At 48.3% G+C, this 15462-nt stretch overlaps 1 protein-coding gene across 3 annotated transcripts in view; it reads right to left on the bottom strand.

The window, feature by feature from the left end:
- Positions 1-15210, bottom strand: part of Efr3b (EFR3 homolog B) — a 70456-nt gene extending 55246 nt beyond the window's left edge. Inside the window, exon 1 of one of the 3 annotated variants that reach the window (XM_032909071.1) lies at positions 15191-15210. Coding sequence is in view for 1 of the 3 variants with exons in the window: in XM_032909073.1 (XP_032764964.1) it covers positions 14820-14826 (7 nt within the window). In the remaining 2 variants the exon portion in view is untranslated. Of the gene's footprint in view, positions 1-14819; positions 15040-15190 lie in introns of those variants that run through there. The other 2 variants (XM_032909070.1, XM_032909073.1) reach the window with 2 other exon arrangements.
- Positions 15211-15462: the final 252 nt, after the last annotated feature.

Consider the following 15462-nt stretch of genomic DNA (forward strand, 5'->3'; position numbering starts at 1 on the left):
ATAATTTGTCTCGCATTTGACAAGCATTTTTACGACTGTGTAACCAACCACTCAACATATAGGACCTCTCCAAGCCCCTAAAAGGTCCACCTTTCCAGCCAATATCTATATCCAACTGGGGTCTTAATCCTATCAACATAGATTTGTTCTTGCATGAATCCTTGCGAAATTACTTCTTAAGCATAATTAGAAGACTCTAGATAACTACCCACAAGGCTGCTGGTGATGAAAACTACTTTTAATTATATTTATGCCCTGACATTAAAATGCTCATTATCCAAAGTGTGAAAAAAAGCGTTTAAGTAAATTAAAACCATCCATGGTCGTCTTAGCCATTGCTGAAGCTCCAATGTGTTTCTGTCAAGTGTAGGACCTATGCATGCATTTATCACAGTCCCTGGGTGGGGCATAAGCTTCACCATTTCTTCTCTCCCTCCTCCCGCTTGCCTCTTCCTCCTCCTCCTGCCCTCCCCTCCTCCTCCTCTCTCCCTCCTCCTCCTCCTGCTCTCCCCTCCTCCCTCCTCCTCCTGCTCTCCCTCCTCCTCCTCCTGCTCTCCCTCCTCCTCCTGCTCTCCCTCCTCCTCCTCCTCCTCCCTCCTCCTCCTCCTCCTCCTCCCTCCTCCCTCCCCCTCCTCCTCCCCTCCTCCTCCTCCTCCTGTTCCCCTCCTCCCTCCTCCTCCTCCTCCCTCCTCCTCCTCCTGCTCTCCTCCTGCTCTCCCTCCTCCTCCAAGCTTGCTGCTCACTTCAGAGGCCTCTAGAGTTGCCCTTGCAAGGTAGCTCAGTCAAAAATCAACCCATCATTCAAGGACCAACCCTTGTGTCTCAGTTGAAGCTGAGGTCCTCCTTTATACTGATCTCCTCGCAGTAGCAGCCATGTGGACCTCTCATAGCATCGCAGCTTCACCACTGAGGGTAATAGCCGGCCCCCAGTGAAGAGTGCATCTGCTTTTAAGGCAGCCCATCTGTGGCCTAGACCTTAAATCTAACAACCATCCCTCTAGCCACCTGCAGAAAAAGCAGCAGCAGACAGGCCATTAGTCTGATTTAGGTAAAATTTTCATTTAAAAAATGGCCCTTTAATGCCAGTCTTAATTAGAGATGGACTTTTGCAGAAATCAGAGCATATAAGGGTGTCTGTTTCTGACCCTCCATTTATAGGTGATGTCCCTAAATAACAGGTGGTTGTTGCTAGGTCATCAGGAGGACCAGTAGTAAGGGTACAAAGCAGATTTGAAGATGCTGCCCTTTGAGTGTGTGTGTGTGTGTGTGTATACATGCACGCGCATGTGCATGTGTATATATATATACACACACACAAATATACGTGTATAAAACTTCTGTAAAATTATGGTAAAATTTATATAAGCTGAGTACAATGGTTACTGCTCCTCCCAACCCCCAAGTAGTTGCTGCTGTAAGTGTATGAACCTGGGCAACTAGCATGACCCTGCCTCAAAAGAGGGGCGTGGGGAGTGGGGGGAGGATGAAGAGATGGCCCAGGGGCTGTTAAGAGCACTGGCACCCTTCCAAAGGACCCGAGTTCAACTCCCATCACCCACACGATGGCTCTCAGTCGTCATAATGCCAGTAGAAGACCGATGTCCTCTGCAGGCCTGCATACACATGGTGCGTAGACATGCATGCTGCAGGCAAAATACCAACACACGTGAAAAAGATTAAGTTAGGGAATACAAAAACGTTCCATTCCAATTCTTTTCAAGCGTCTGTCCACGGTGCTAAGTCCATCCGTGCTGCTTTTCCGCCATCTTGAGTTACTTTCCATTTAAAAAAATGCACCCTTTGCGCATGAAACACTTTCCCATGCTTGCTACCCATGAAACGTTCCCTGCTTTCCCTCATGATGGCCACCTAGTTTTTGAAACAAGACTTCTCACTTTGGAGCTGCAGGGACCCGCCAGTCTCCACTTCTAGGCACCGGGGTTACCGGTGTGCACCACTGCTCCGAACTCTGTACTTGGTCTCTGGGAACCAAACTCGGGCACTCCTTCACGCTTTCATGGGAAGAGCTTTAATGACTGAGCTGGCTCCCCAGCCCCTGGATTCATTCTGTTATCTGTCTTTATGGATTAAACAGCTCCAGTAGTTCGATGAGGATTTCCTAGTGAAAACATCCGTCCCTTTGTAGAATGTCCTTGGGTTTATCCATGTATAATGTGAGGGTTCCCTTCTTTTAAAAAAAAAAATTGAACCCAGGTCCTCTGGAAGATCAGCCAGTATTCTTAACTGCTGAGCCATCTCTCCAGCCCCTCCCTTTTTAAAAAAAATTGTTTTTTTTTTTTTTTTTCATTTTTGCAACTCTGGGGATTGAACTAGGGCCTTATGAATGCCAAGCATATACCCCCTCTATTCCTGAGTTCTATTCCCAGCCCTTCTTCTTCAGAACTAAGTAACATCTATTATATGTAAACACCACATTTTGACCAGCCATTCGTTTGTCTGTAGAAACAAAAGTTCAAAACTAAAAGCAATATCCCCATACTTTATCAATCAGACCATGGCCACTTGGAGCCTGGTCCTAGCACCTAAGATATCTTACGAACACGTGAAGCTGAACCCCTGATGACCCGCGGCAGACTAGAAAGAGGCAGTCTCGCGAAAGGCAACTGATGCTTTAAACCTTACTACTCAGCAAGGAAGCAGTGAGTCCTTTGCCCATCCAGGGCTTACAGGAAACACCAAACCTCTTCCCCTCCGAGGCTATGAAAGAACATCTCCCTCTTCCAGTAGCAAGATCCTCATTCTAGGAATTCTTCAGAAGTCATCTCTCTTGTTTTTGAAGATGTGGTCTCTATCTGGGGCTTGGAGCTTGCTGATTGGTCTAGCCCATCACCCTGCTTTTTACATGAGGGTCAGGCAAGCACTTTACCCTCTGAGACACATCCCCCAGCCATTTTCTTTTTCTTTTCTTCTTTCTGTCTTTCTTTTTTCCTTCCTTCCTTTCTTTCTTTCTCTGTGGGGGTTTCTCTGTGTAGCCCTAGCTCTCCTAGAACTCACTTTGTAGACCAGGCTAGCCTTGAACTACATACATTCACGAAACAGAATGAGATCTGCCTACCTGTCTACCAAGGCCTGGGATTCATGGTGCGTGTCACCACTGCCCTGCAGTGGCAGAAATCTTAACAAGGCTTAACCGCCTCCTCGAGAGAGAAGCCTTGTGGGTTTGTTGTTTGTTTGTTCTGCAGTATAAGGAATTGAACACAGGCTCTCATACATTCTAGGCAAGCCCTGTGCCAGTGCTCCCTAGTCAAGTCTCTTGTACATCTTAAAATGAAGTGTTTCTTTCCCCCATGTTTGCTGGGTTTCCTTCATTCCTTATAAAGTCTGTAACTTGTCCTTTGTCTAATATATCACCGGCTAGTATCTTCTTCTATGGTTATTCTCTCCTGTCTCACTCTCAGTCATGTCCTCAGAGGCATAATGTTTCCAATCTTGATGTAGCCCAGTTGGAAATGGTGTTTTCAAGCATTTACACGGAAGATGGGTCATCAGGAGATAAAAGCTACCTTTTTAGCTGTGCCACCAAGGTAAGCTGGGTGACTTTGCATAAGACCTTTAACTTCTGAGACCTTATTATCCTTGAGAGCGGGGAGAAGAAATGAAGAAAGGCCCACCCATCAAGCAGGATTTTGGATGAGACTTGAATGTATGTAAAGCAAAAATGGTGGCCCTGGGTACCTTGGCCTAGCATACCTGTCAGCCTGACCATCCCATTGGTCCTCCCAGGACAGACTCTGAGTACAGAACATAGTTATCCCTATTCCTGACTTGCTGGTGAGGAAGCTAATTCTTAGCCAGGCTATAGAAAGAACCTGAGCTGACTGGTTCCCACTAGATGATTTGTTCACACACCCCCAACCCCCATATCACCGTCCGCTCCCACCACCCTCCCTGGCTTTGGTTGCCCACCGGCTCAAAAGCCCGGGTCAGGGGATGGACTAGCCTTGCCAATCACTTCAGGAGCTGAAGAGCTTGGAAACCCTTGGAGACCATCCAGTCCAGCTCTTCCTATTTACAGATGGTAAAAACTAAAGCAGAGGGAGGTAGAGAATCCTGCCCAAATTCACACAGCAACAGAGCCCGAATCTGTTCTGATGGCCAACTCCCCACCCCCACACACTCCAGAAATGTCCTTGATGAAGCAGAAGGACAGTGTGGCCCATGCCCGGCACCACCCACGCTTTTCCAGAACACTCAGCTCCCTTCTCCAAGAGTGCTGTCTGGAGAAGATATTAGTAGCAGTCCTAATGAGTAACTTCCGGCGGTCAGATGGGTTTCCTGTCTTTACCAGCTGTCGGCTCAGGCCTGCTGGCCGGGTCACACACTCTCAGGGGTTCAATGTCAACAGAAGACCCAGTTATTCGAACCAGTGCACTCTCCACACCTCCCAGACTGAAGGTGCATAGGCTTCATGTTTGTCAGGAACACTCAACAGGGCCAGCACTTCTAAGCGCCAAGAAACACATTTTCTGCCTTTGCCTCAAAGGGCCTTTCCATCTTGTTTGTGATAGGGCATACGAGTGACAGGAATGGAAATCAAAATAAAGATTTGCTCATACTTAGACCACAAGACGACCTTCTGTTTTTGAAAAGGAAGACTGTGGCATTAATGTTGTACTCCACACAACTAGGAGGAAATCCTTGCGAAGGTCTGGCCTCCTGGGCCACCTCTCACAGCTAACCCAGGGCTGTTTCCCAAGACTGAAACCTCAAACCAGAAGAGGAAGCCAGATGATTATACACCAGTCTGTTCCTACATGAGTTATCGCCAGAGTGGGAAGGCACAATCAGGAAGACGGTACACGGCTGCTATCATTTCAGCCTTGTTCCAGGCCTCGGTGAGACTCCTAACCCATCAATATTCATTCCCTGGAAGCATGGTCTCATGGGCTGCTTGGCCTATTTGTGTATATGAATGATACATGTGATGGCTTTCAAGTTCAGTGCCAACCTGTGAGTTCTCACTGCATGCAGAAGTTCTCCACCTGGGAAAACAGAACCCACTAAGAGAGAGACGGTGCACACCAGGGACTGGAGAGGTGGCTCAGTGGTTAAGTGAGAGCACTGGCTGCTCTTCTAGAGGACCCATGGGACAGCTCACAGCTGTCTGTCCACTTCCTTCACACAGACATACACGCAAGCAAAATACCAGTGCACATAAAAAATAGAAAGGGATTATCGAGACTGTGTGTGCCGTAGAGACTGTGCTTAAGAGGCTCACAGATCTGTGAGGTAAGGAAATAGCTGGCATTCACTGGGATGAATAGTCAACCAAAGTAATAAAGGACAAAGCATCCCAGAGCACAAGAAAACTTGTGGTAGAGCTCTGGATTTTCCCAGTATCTTCTCCTATGCGTCCATTCTAGAAGTTTCTTTCATGCACGGGTTGTGAGAAGCTAGGAGGTGCTGGCAGGCATGATGTCATTTTGAGAGATCTTAAGGCGGAGTCTGTACAAGCATTCTTGTAATTTAGGGATAATCCTTCACACATGTTATAAATGAAGAATGTGGGCCAGGCATGGTGGTGCCTGCCTGGAATCTCAGCGCTCAGGAAGCTAAGGGTCAGTTTGGCAATGGACCAGCCAAGGTTACATCCCAAGACTCTGTCTCAAAACCATATAAACAGGAACTTAAAAGCATGAATTAAGTGTCCAGAGTCCTGTGACTTGACAAGCATACTCAGTTGTCCCTTCCCTGGTCCCAGCCAGGCCCACATAGGACATAGGTGCACGTAGGAGTCAGGCCTGCTCTATACAGCCTACTCCATCCAAACTCACCTCTGAGTCTGCTTAGACCTGAGGTTGGATGGCAAGGTCTAGTTCACAGGGAAACAGGAAGCACCTCTTATTCCAGACGGCTCTCTGTCTAGTCCAAACACTGGCCACAAGACTTTTGTCTTTTAAAGCAGGGTATCACACGGACCAGGTGACCTCCAACTTGCAGTGCAGCCTGGGATGACCTTGAACTCCTTGATCTTTCTGCCTCTGCCTGGAGTCCTGGGATTACAGACATGCACCACCCAGGATAGGTGGCCTCTTTGAGGGTACAGCTACCCTAACGCTGTATGATAGTCTTGGGGGTGCCAGCCCCACTGCTTTGTCTGCCTGCCTGTCCGTCTGCCCGTCTGTGGAACACATGTGCCATCTCCATTCTCTCCACCACTGCACATCTGTCTCCAAGCTTTCTTACTCTTACTTAGTCCTTCATGGTTCTTCCTGGAGCCTTTCTCTCTGACAAAGCAAAACAAGGATAAGAGGGTAGGAGAAGAACAGACCCCATGCACAAGTGGGTGCCTGTAGGTGGCCTGGAGCCATATAACAGTGGTGTGTCACTTTCAAAAACTCTGTCACCGTATTCTCCTGCTCTTCCCAGCTCACCACGTGTGCGTCTGGAGGTGTATGGTGCAGTGAGGCCTGTATCCTCTGGAAGGTTTAAATGGTCTGGATTTAGTATGATGTCATTTGGAGTCGGAAAGTCCAAGTTCAAATCCTTACCCAAAAATAGATGACCATGGGCAAGTTTATTCGACTTTCTAGGCCTCCAGTTTTCTCACTTCAAAAATAGAAATGATAACCTCAATTTATAGAATTCAGGCAACATTAAGTCAGGTAGCACATAGTGTCTCTCACCTTACAAGTCTCTTCCACGTCAAGTTATTGCTGGATGAAGTTAAATAAACTTTGTGCCATGTACTGAGCACATCCTTGTAAAACATGCCAAAAATGGGGCTGGAGAGATGGCTCAGCCCTTAAGAACACTGACTGCTCTTCCAGAAGTCCTGAGTTCAATTCCCAGCAACCACATGGTGGCTCACAACCATCTGTAATGGGATCTGATGTCCTCTTCTGCTATGTCTGAGGACAGTCACAGCGTACTTGTATACAATAAATAAATATTTTTTAAAAATGCAAAAAATAAAAAAAATAAAATGCTATTTGTTACACGTATTTAGTGTGTGTGAAGTCAGAAGGCAAATAGTGGAAGTTAGTCTTGTCCTTCCACCATGTTGGTCTTGGGAATTGAATTTATGTTTTCAGTCATGGTGGAATGCAGGTTTACCTACTAAGCCATCTCATTGGCTCCTTAAGTCACAATCTTGATAAAAAGACTTTTATATATTTTTGTGTCTTCCAGGATGCCCTATAGTATTTCATACTTAGCTGCTATACCACAAATAACTGGTGGGTTTTGTCTATTTCCATTCAAAATAAAACCAAGCAAACGAGAATCAAATGGCTAATACCCTTAAGAAATAGAACACTCATATTCTTACAATTCACTGAAATGTAAATGCTTAAAACTACGGACGTGTTAGTCATAAAATACAAGTTAGGGGGTTGTGGAGATGGTCCGGTTGGTGAAGTGTTTGCTACGGAAGCATGAGGACCTGAGTTAGGGTTCCCAGAACCCCACACAAAAGCTGGGTGTGGTAGAACACGGCTGTAACCCCATCTCTAGGGAGGCAGAGACAGGAGGGGATCCCTCGAAGTCAGTGGCAGGCAGCCTAGCTAAAGCGAAGAACTTCTGATCCTGTGAGACCTTGTCTCCAGAAATAAGGCAGAGAGAAATAAGGCAGAGAGAAATAAGGCAGAGAGAAATAAGGCAGAGAGTGATACAGGAGAACAATGTCAACCTCTGGCATCTGCACACTACGCGCACACGTGTACATACCGACTGCCTCCACAGACTGCACACCCAGAATGCAAGCTAGAAAGATAGGAACGCCCTGCCCAGATTAACAAAGACGAAAAAGTGGGCCTCAGGAATGCCAAGCAAGTGCTCCGTCAACCATACCCGAGCCTTAACTGCAGCCCTCACCTCCAGGATTAACTGAAGCCAGACCACTAATCCCTAGTATGTATTGCCTTAGAGGGTACCAGAAGATGGGCATTCTGATTGCTCAGAGAGGTGTTACTTACAAAAGCTGAAAGACTACAATTTTGACCATAGTAACAAGACTCTAAAAATGTGTTTAGGCACTTACATTGATTCCTTGACTATGGCTTAAGGGAAAATTCCAGAGTTCAAAAGAAGCTTTGGACACCAGGTATTTCTTTATTCAGTGTACCGCACCACAGCCTTTAAAAATCACTGCAGGGCCAGGTGGCAGGAGCCTTTAAACTCAGCAGGAGGATCTCCGAGGTCCAGGTCAGTCTAGTGAGTTCCTGTTTAAAAAAAGCCTAGGGTAGCAGAGCATTGGTGGGCCACACTTTTAATCCCAGCACTCAGGAGGCAGAGGCAGAGGCAGTCAGATCTCTGAGTTCAAACCCAGTCTGGTCCACAGAGTGAATGGACTCCAGGACAGCCAGGGCTACACGAGGAAACCCTGTTTCAGAAAACAAACCAACAAACAAAAAGCTGGGCTGCCAGAGTTTGAAGAAGTCATGCGTGCAAAGCCTGCAGAAGTTGTTCTCAGACCTCCAATAAATGTTATTTTACAGCATAACGTTTCAACAGTAATAACTTTAAATGGTTTGGTTGAGGACTACTGATAATTATGGACTAATTACAATGGATTGTTTTTTAACTTATAACGACATGGACACTTGTGAAAGTGAGAATAATTTGGGTCCTCTGAGCCATGTAAACAAGTTCTCAACCTTCCTAAGGCCACCCTTTCACAACTTGTAGGTGTCAAAGACTCAATATTTGTTATTTTTGCTTCTGTTAGCTATATTTTCATATGAGTCTTCTCCCAAAGAAGGAGAATCACTTAGTAGTGTGCCACCTGGCAGCAGTGCTGGGGTTTGAACTCAGGAAAATAAAGGCTCTTCAGCTTTTAAATATTAAACTTTCAGGATTTTAAACGTTTTTCATCACAGAATTAAGCTGCACTGTCCAAACATTTAATACATATGAGGAATAGGTTTTTGTTTCCCCATTGTATTTTTTTTTTTTTGCTGGGATCTCTTTTAGATATGGAATGTCAAGAGGCAAAACCGGGAGGACCTGGTTCTGAGCTTGGTGCTAAAAAAGCCCTGAGGCTATTGTGATGGAAGGGTCAGGTCACAGAAAGGGGGCTCTTGGAGTTCAAGTCTCCCTAGGATCTACTAGCTCCTACCACCTTCCACCATTCTGTGCAGTCACAGACCCCAAAACAATCCCAGCATTCTTAATTTGTGGAGGAGCAAATCTTTTCTCTTGTGAGTTAACAGATTTTTAATGTAGCAATAGAGAACTAACATACAGACTGAAGCAGGGCATCAGGCCTGCCAAGTATATATATCCTTGACCACTGGGCTACAACAGCCCAGCCTCCAATAAATATCTATTTTAAGTAACGTTTCATTAACTTGAGGTTTGGGAGGATGTACATATGCCATGTGGGAAAGAACGACAGGGACTCGTGTAAAGTGAGTAATTCCAGCCATGTAAACAAGTGCGTAGAACAGGTGTCAAAGACAATATTTGTTATCGCTAGCTATATTTTCAGAGTCTCTAGAAGGATCGTTACTCTTGGCAGCAGTAAAGGAAAATAAAGGTCATTTTTTAAAATTAAACTTTCTTTGAATTAACAAGCACTGTACTTAAGCTATGAGGCATAGGTTTTTTGTTTATTTGATTTTTTTTTTTTTTTTGCTCTTTTTCAAATACATACATACATATACATACAAAGGAAAATAAACAAGCCAGAGAAGAATTCCCAGGATAGGAGAAAGTCAGAGATAACTCTCATTCAAATTAACCTGACACACACAGTGCTGTATGGTGAGGTGGGGAGGCAAGGACTGTTCTTTCCACATCAGAGCATGAATGTGGGTGCCCCACACCAGTGCACCATAAAAAAGCTATACATATACCATTAAACAAATACATACATACATATACCTGAGGAGAAGAGAGGATAGGGAAAAGGGGGCAACTCTCATTCAAATTAATTTCTGGGTAGGGCATTGCTCTTTTTCAGAGCACGTGAATGTGGCACCAGTGCTAAGGCTATTGCTCGAGAAGAGCTGGGGTCCAACAGGCTCCGCATTGCTCAGTGTGCTCCATGCTCAGTGCTCAGTGCTCTTTCACAGTCACTGGCCAAGAGTGACAAACAGCAGAGATCCAGAAAGAAAGCAAAAGGTAAAGGACAAAGGATTTGACCAGGTGGCAAAAACATAGTATCCAGGGAAACTGTAACACAGAAAGCAGGAGCTTTGACAGGTTTTATCCAGTGGCTTGTTCTTCTGTTTGTTTTTTGAGACATTGTTTCTCTGTGTAGCGCTGGTTGTCCTGGAACTTACTCTGTAGACCAGGTTGGCCTCAAATTTAGAGAACCATCTGCTTTTGTCTCCTGAGTTCTGGGCTGGGATTAAAGGTGTGGGTCACTGCCCAGCTCTAGAGTTTGTTGATAAGGGTTTTGTTTGTTTGCTTGCTTGTTTTGTTTTATAGTGCCAGAGATCAAGTCTTGGCTTTACCACAGAGCTAATCCCAAGCTCTAAGGTGGGTGTGAATGGGAAGCAGGGAAGGGGTGATTCCCCACCCCCACCCCGCCCGCCTTCTTTCTTCTCCAGATCTTCTGTGAAGTGATATTAACTTCTTGTTTTTAATTGGTATGAAAGAACAACACAGCGACAGCCTGAATCACTGAACTGTGAGCAGCAAGAGACAGAAAACAGGCTCTCACCAGAGGGGGTGGGGGTGCTCTTCCAAAGGAGAATAAAGAATGGGAGGATAGATGGGGAAGGGCAGGCCATGCAACTGAGGCCAAGTAGGGTGGGTATCAGGCACTGCAGTTGGCTCAAGATTTGCAGGGAGAGGTCACTATGACTGAGCGTGTGTGTGTGTGTGTGTGTGTGTGTGTGTGTGTGAGAGTGTGTGTGTGTGTGTGTGTGTGTGTGTGAGAGAGAGAGAGAGAGACAGACAGACAGACAGACAGACAGACAGACAAGACAGAGACAGAAACTAAAACAGAGACACACAGAGGGAGACAGACAAAAACAGGGAGGCAGGCCAACAGGCAGATTTCTACAAAGGTGAGTCTTTGCACCTCAAGGAGAGACATCCTGGCCCTACAATTCCTCTGCTCCATTTGTAATATTTGTGCAGAATATACTGGATGCACCGAGCACCGTTCAAAAGCTGGACCCCACTGCTGTCCCTACAGGGAACATCCTTCATCACAGAGCAGGGAGGGAGCACAAGCAGAGGATACGGAGGAACTAGGCAGAGCAGCTTTGGCGTCAGTGGGACCAGCGAGCCCAGACCACAGTGTGGTGGGGAAATCCTCTCCGGTCTTTTTATGCTTCCTGGCCAGCTGCCCTCAGTCTCTGGAGGCAGCTGTCTCAGGAAGCTCGATCTGGCCTCAGTGGGGAAGCGGGACACTCTCATGCCTCTCGCCCTGGTGAGAGGAATAGGTTAAATCTTAATTATATAATCCCAACCAAAAGACAGTGGGACCCACCTCTGTAGAAAACTCATCTGGTAACTGTCCCTCTCCAGAACAAAGTACTTTTCATCAAGACTCTTGTCACTCCACATTCAGGGATATAATCAAGATTATAGGGCAGGGAAGTGGTGGCACACACCTTTAGTCCCAGCTCGAGGCAGAGGCAGGCAGATCTCTTGAGTTCAAGGTCAGCCTGGTCTACAGAGAGTTCCAGAACAGCCAGGGCTACACAGAGTACCAGGACAGCCAGGGCTACAAGGAAGGCCCTGTCTCAAACAAACAAACAAACAAACAAACAAACAAACAGTCTAGGAAGTAAATTATGTCGCTTTGGAGAGCCATTTAAGAAAGTGACTGTGGTTTATAGCTGAGTGGATGGTAGTAACAGCTTGGATGGGTCAGAGAACAGCTCAGGCTGTTCAGGTGTGGTTCCCCCATCCCCACCCGGTGTAAGCCATCACTCCAGAGGCAAAGGCAGGAGTATGAAGAAGAGTTCAAGGCTAACTCGGGATGCATAGAGAGACCCTTGTCTCAAAAAGAGAAGACCGGGAAGAGGAGAGCGGTTTAGTGGGTCCTGGTTAGCAAGGTCAAGGTAACATGCCTGTGTAGGCTGTGGTGAGAGGAGATGCAAACAGGCAGGGGAAAGAAGAGGCTCCATGAGGGGCGAAATGGACAGGCTCTTCTGTGCACTGCTGTGCAAGTGTAGAACCTCTTATGAGGCTCTTGACCCTGTCGCTTGGCTTCTAAAGGGCACAACAGACCTGGCAGGTGGGTGGGTACTTCACCATTTTATAGAGTAATAGATCTCAAGAGACATGAGCCCACCTGTCTAAGGCCACAAAGCTGTGAAGGGCTCTTGGGTTGGTATCCCATGACCCCAGGTCTAGGATCCCACTGTGCCCTCGGGAAAGACAAAAGGCCTTTGATCTCTTATAGGGCAAAGGAAGGAGACAGACTGAGCCAAGCAAGATAACTGAGTCGTGGAAGACAAAGGTAAGGTAGAGACTGGCAGGAGGAAAAAAATGAAGATCTATGTGGAGCTGGCGAGTGGGGAGGACACAGTCTGAGGACAGGGCACAGTTCAAGGATCTGCGTTTATAAGAGATTGCGTCACCAAGGTAGGTGGTCAAAGATCACCTTTATCTACAGCTCTTGGGCAGCTTCTGGTTCTACATATCCTTACTACCTATCAGTTCATAAAATGCTTGCTGGCATCTAATGATAAACATTCTCCTGAGACATTTGGGGAAGGGAGACAGGGGCTAGCTCTGAGCCAAGGGGCCCGGTGTCACCTTGTCTTATTCTACCCGTCACCCTGGACAGGTCAATTAGAAAATTAGGCGAATGAACAATAATCTGTAGGAAGTCCATAATGCCATCTTTTCTCTATTTTAGATACCCTTCCTAGGTAGATGGCTTCTTCCTATGCAGCACTGGCTAACCTGGAACTCACTATGTATCCCAGGCTGTCCCCTTCCTGCATTTCTTTTCATCACTGATGTCTAGGGAGAGCATGCTAACAGCTCTGCAGCCTCTTACGCTAAAATGCCTCAGGCAAGTGAGGCTCCCCCCTGAGAGCAGAGACAACTCCAGAGACCAGTCTCTGCCAGGGGCCGACTCCCACCCAGCATGAACGTGCCTTCCCTATGCTGTAGGTAACTACCTAGAGGAGCTCTTCATCACAATCTTTTCTATTTAGGATTGGTCCCTGCTCCGTTTGCATCTGGGGAAATAAAAACATTATTAAAGGGAATTGGAATTTCGTGGTGCATCTGAAAATAGCCCACAGTTACACTGTCTCCGTATCCTCTACTAGCTAGCTCTTCCAACAGGAGCAGACCAGGAACCACCCCCCCCCCAACCCTAATTCTCAGACACCCTAAGTAAGTTATCACATTATCTACTAGATGTAATACTGTGACTGACCCAGGACTGCTAATTCTGGCCCATACTGATGAGTCCGTCCTAACTCCTTCCCCACTGCAGGTGCCCCTGCAGTCACATGCTTTTGTCAAGTGATCTGCAGCTTCAGCCTGCTCCCTCTGCAGAAAAAGGGAGGGGGGAGCACAGATAGAATAAAAAGGTATATGGCTCTTTTACCTCACAATAGGCAAAGCACAAGTCCAGTCACCTTCTTCGAGAGTCCCCACTGGTTATGGGTCCAGCCTCTGAGAACATCTCCCCTTCCCCCCATTTGCTCCACCCAAGAGAATTAATATTCGCTGTGAGGACCTGCTGACACCTCTGTAGGAATCATAGTGGCTGTGTAATCCAACTGGCCTGGGAAGGAGATGCAAGGCAAAAGTTAAGTCTTTGTCTTCTAAATAGGGGGCCCACCAACCGCTGAGCCTTTTCTGCCTGCTCTCTGCGCTAACAAACTTTGTGACTCATGGTCTGTTCACAGAGGCAGCCAGCAGCCTTAGAGATGGGTTAAATTGGGAACGCGCTCTTCTAGATCACTCACCCCTCAGGTGCATCCGAGCCCCTACCCTGCAGTAGGAGGGAGAGCACTGCTCCAATTCTTCTGTGGCCCCAGAATAAACTACCAGAGACACGGGTTCTCATAAACTGTGTCCATAGAAATACATGTACACTGTACCCCTGGTAGGCTCTGCAAGGCAACCCATTCCTAGACTGGTTCACTCTTTTGAGCTGCAAAGTGGGACCCAAGGAGCGCTTTCCTCATCCACACTGCCTTGCAGAACTAGAGGAATTCTTGGTAAATAAGCAAGCGGAGCCGTGCACCATGAGGGTCTTGGAGCTGCCACACATCCGTGGGGGCGGTGGCTGCGTAATTGGGAGAGACCCTCGAAGCAGCATCGCTTCCCGTCAGCCCTTCGCAGGGCCAATCTGGAAGTTGGGGAGCCTGCATATCACTAGCAGCAGTGTTAGGTAGAGGCCAAGTCCACCCAGCTAAGAGAGACGAACCTCCAGTGCCGGTTCGCCAGCTTCTGCACTGCCGGCGCCGCCTCCCACATCCAAGGAGCCCGGCATCAGACTGCCAGTGAGCAGCTCCCCTCTACCCTGGACCACTTTCGCGCATCAAACTCCCAAGCACAAGCCTCTTTGTTAATTCTGCAAATACTGTCACACGATCACCTCCACCAACACTCGGTCGGCTCAGCTCCGGAGATACTCGCTTTTCCCAAAGCCGGGTGCCTCTCGACAATCAGAGTCCCTACCAGGCGACGGACCACCGCCCCTAGCTCCTGCTAACGCCTGCCCGAGGGACCTCTGGGGACCAGATAGTCCCCCGGCCGGAGGCATCTTTGTCCTCTCGGCACAGACGCACGGTCACAGGCGACTGAAACAGCCCAGCCTGGCACCGAGTCGGCGTTCTCGCTTTTGCGCCGGGGGCCACTCCGGGGGACAAAGGTCCGCGTCTGGAAGTTTGCGGGCCCGAGCCGGGGCGCCAAGCCCTCCTTACCGTACATCTCGGCGGGGAGTGCGTCTCCCGGGAGGCCGGCGTCGCCGCGTCGCTGGCAGCTAGTCCCGGCCGCGCCTGCCTTTCATTCACAGCCTGGCGGGCTCAGGCGGCTGCGGGCGGAGACCCGGGCGCGGCGGGAGCAGGCGATGGGGGGCCGGCGGCGGGCGGGACAGAGCAGGACGCCACCCGCCCATTCAGCGCCAAGGTTGGCTGCCGCCTCCTGCTCTGGTCTGCAAGCAAGGCGGTGCGCGGGGGGCGGAGCTATGTTCTGCCACGCCCCTCCCCCTTGGCCACTGGCGAGCTGCCTCAAGAGCCCCGCCTCCATCCCAGCCCCTCTCCCTTCCCCAGTAAGGGGCAAGCCTAATGCTTACCTGACCCCCCAGGGAGCCCGGGTTCTTCTGTCACTCGGTGGATCATCCGTCCGAATTCCAGCTCCTGGCTCAGCCCTTACGTGGGTCGCTGACGTGTCCTTCAAACTGATGACACACACACACACATCCCACGCCAGGTCAGCCGGGCGCTGGAGGCTGCAGGTGTGCCCCTCCTTCACCTCCATTCAGGATGCTCAGACTAAGGCGGGGACGCTAAGGAGCAGAAATTGAGGCCTAACCCTCTTCTTTCTGTGGATTCCCCAAACTCTAGG

Source organism: Rattus rattus, chromosome 7 (assembly GCF_011064425.1).
Source record: "Rattus rattus isolate New Zealand chromosome 7, Rrattus_CSIRO_v1, whole genome shotgun sequence".
NCBI classification, from domain to species: Eukaryota; Metazoa; Chordata; class Mammalia; order Rodentia; family Muridae; genus Rattus; species Rattus rattus.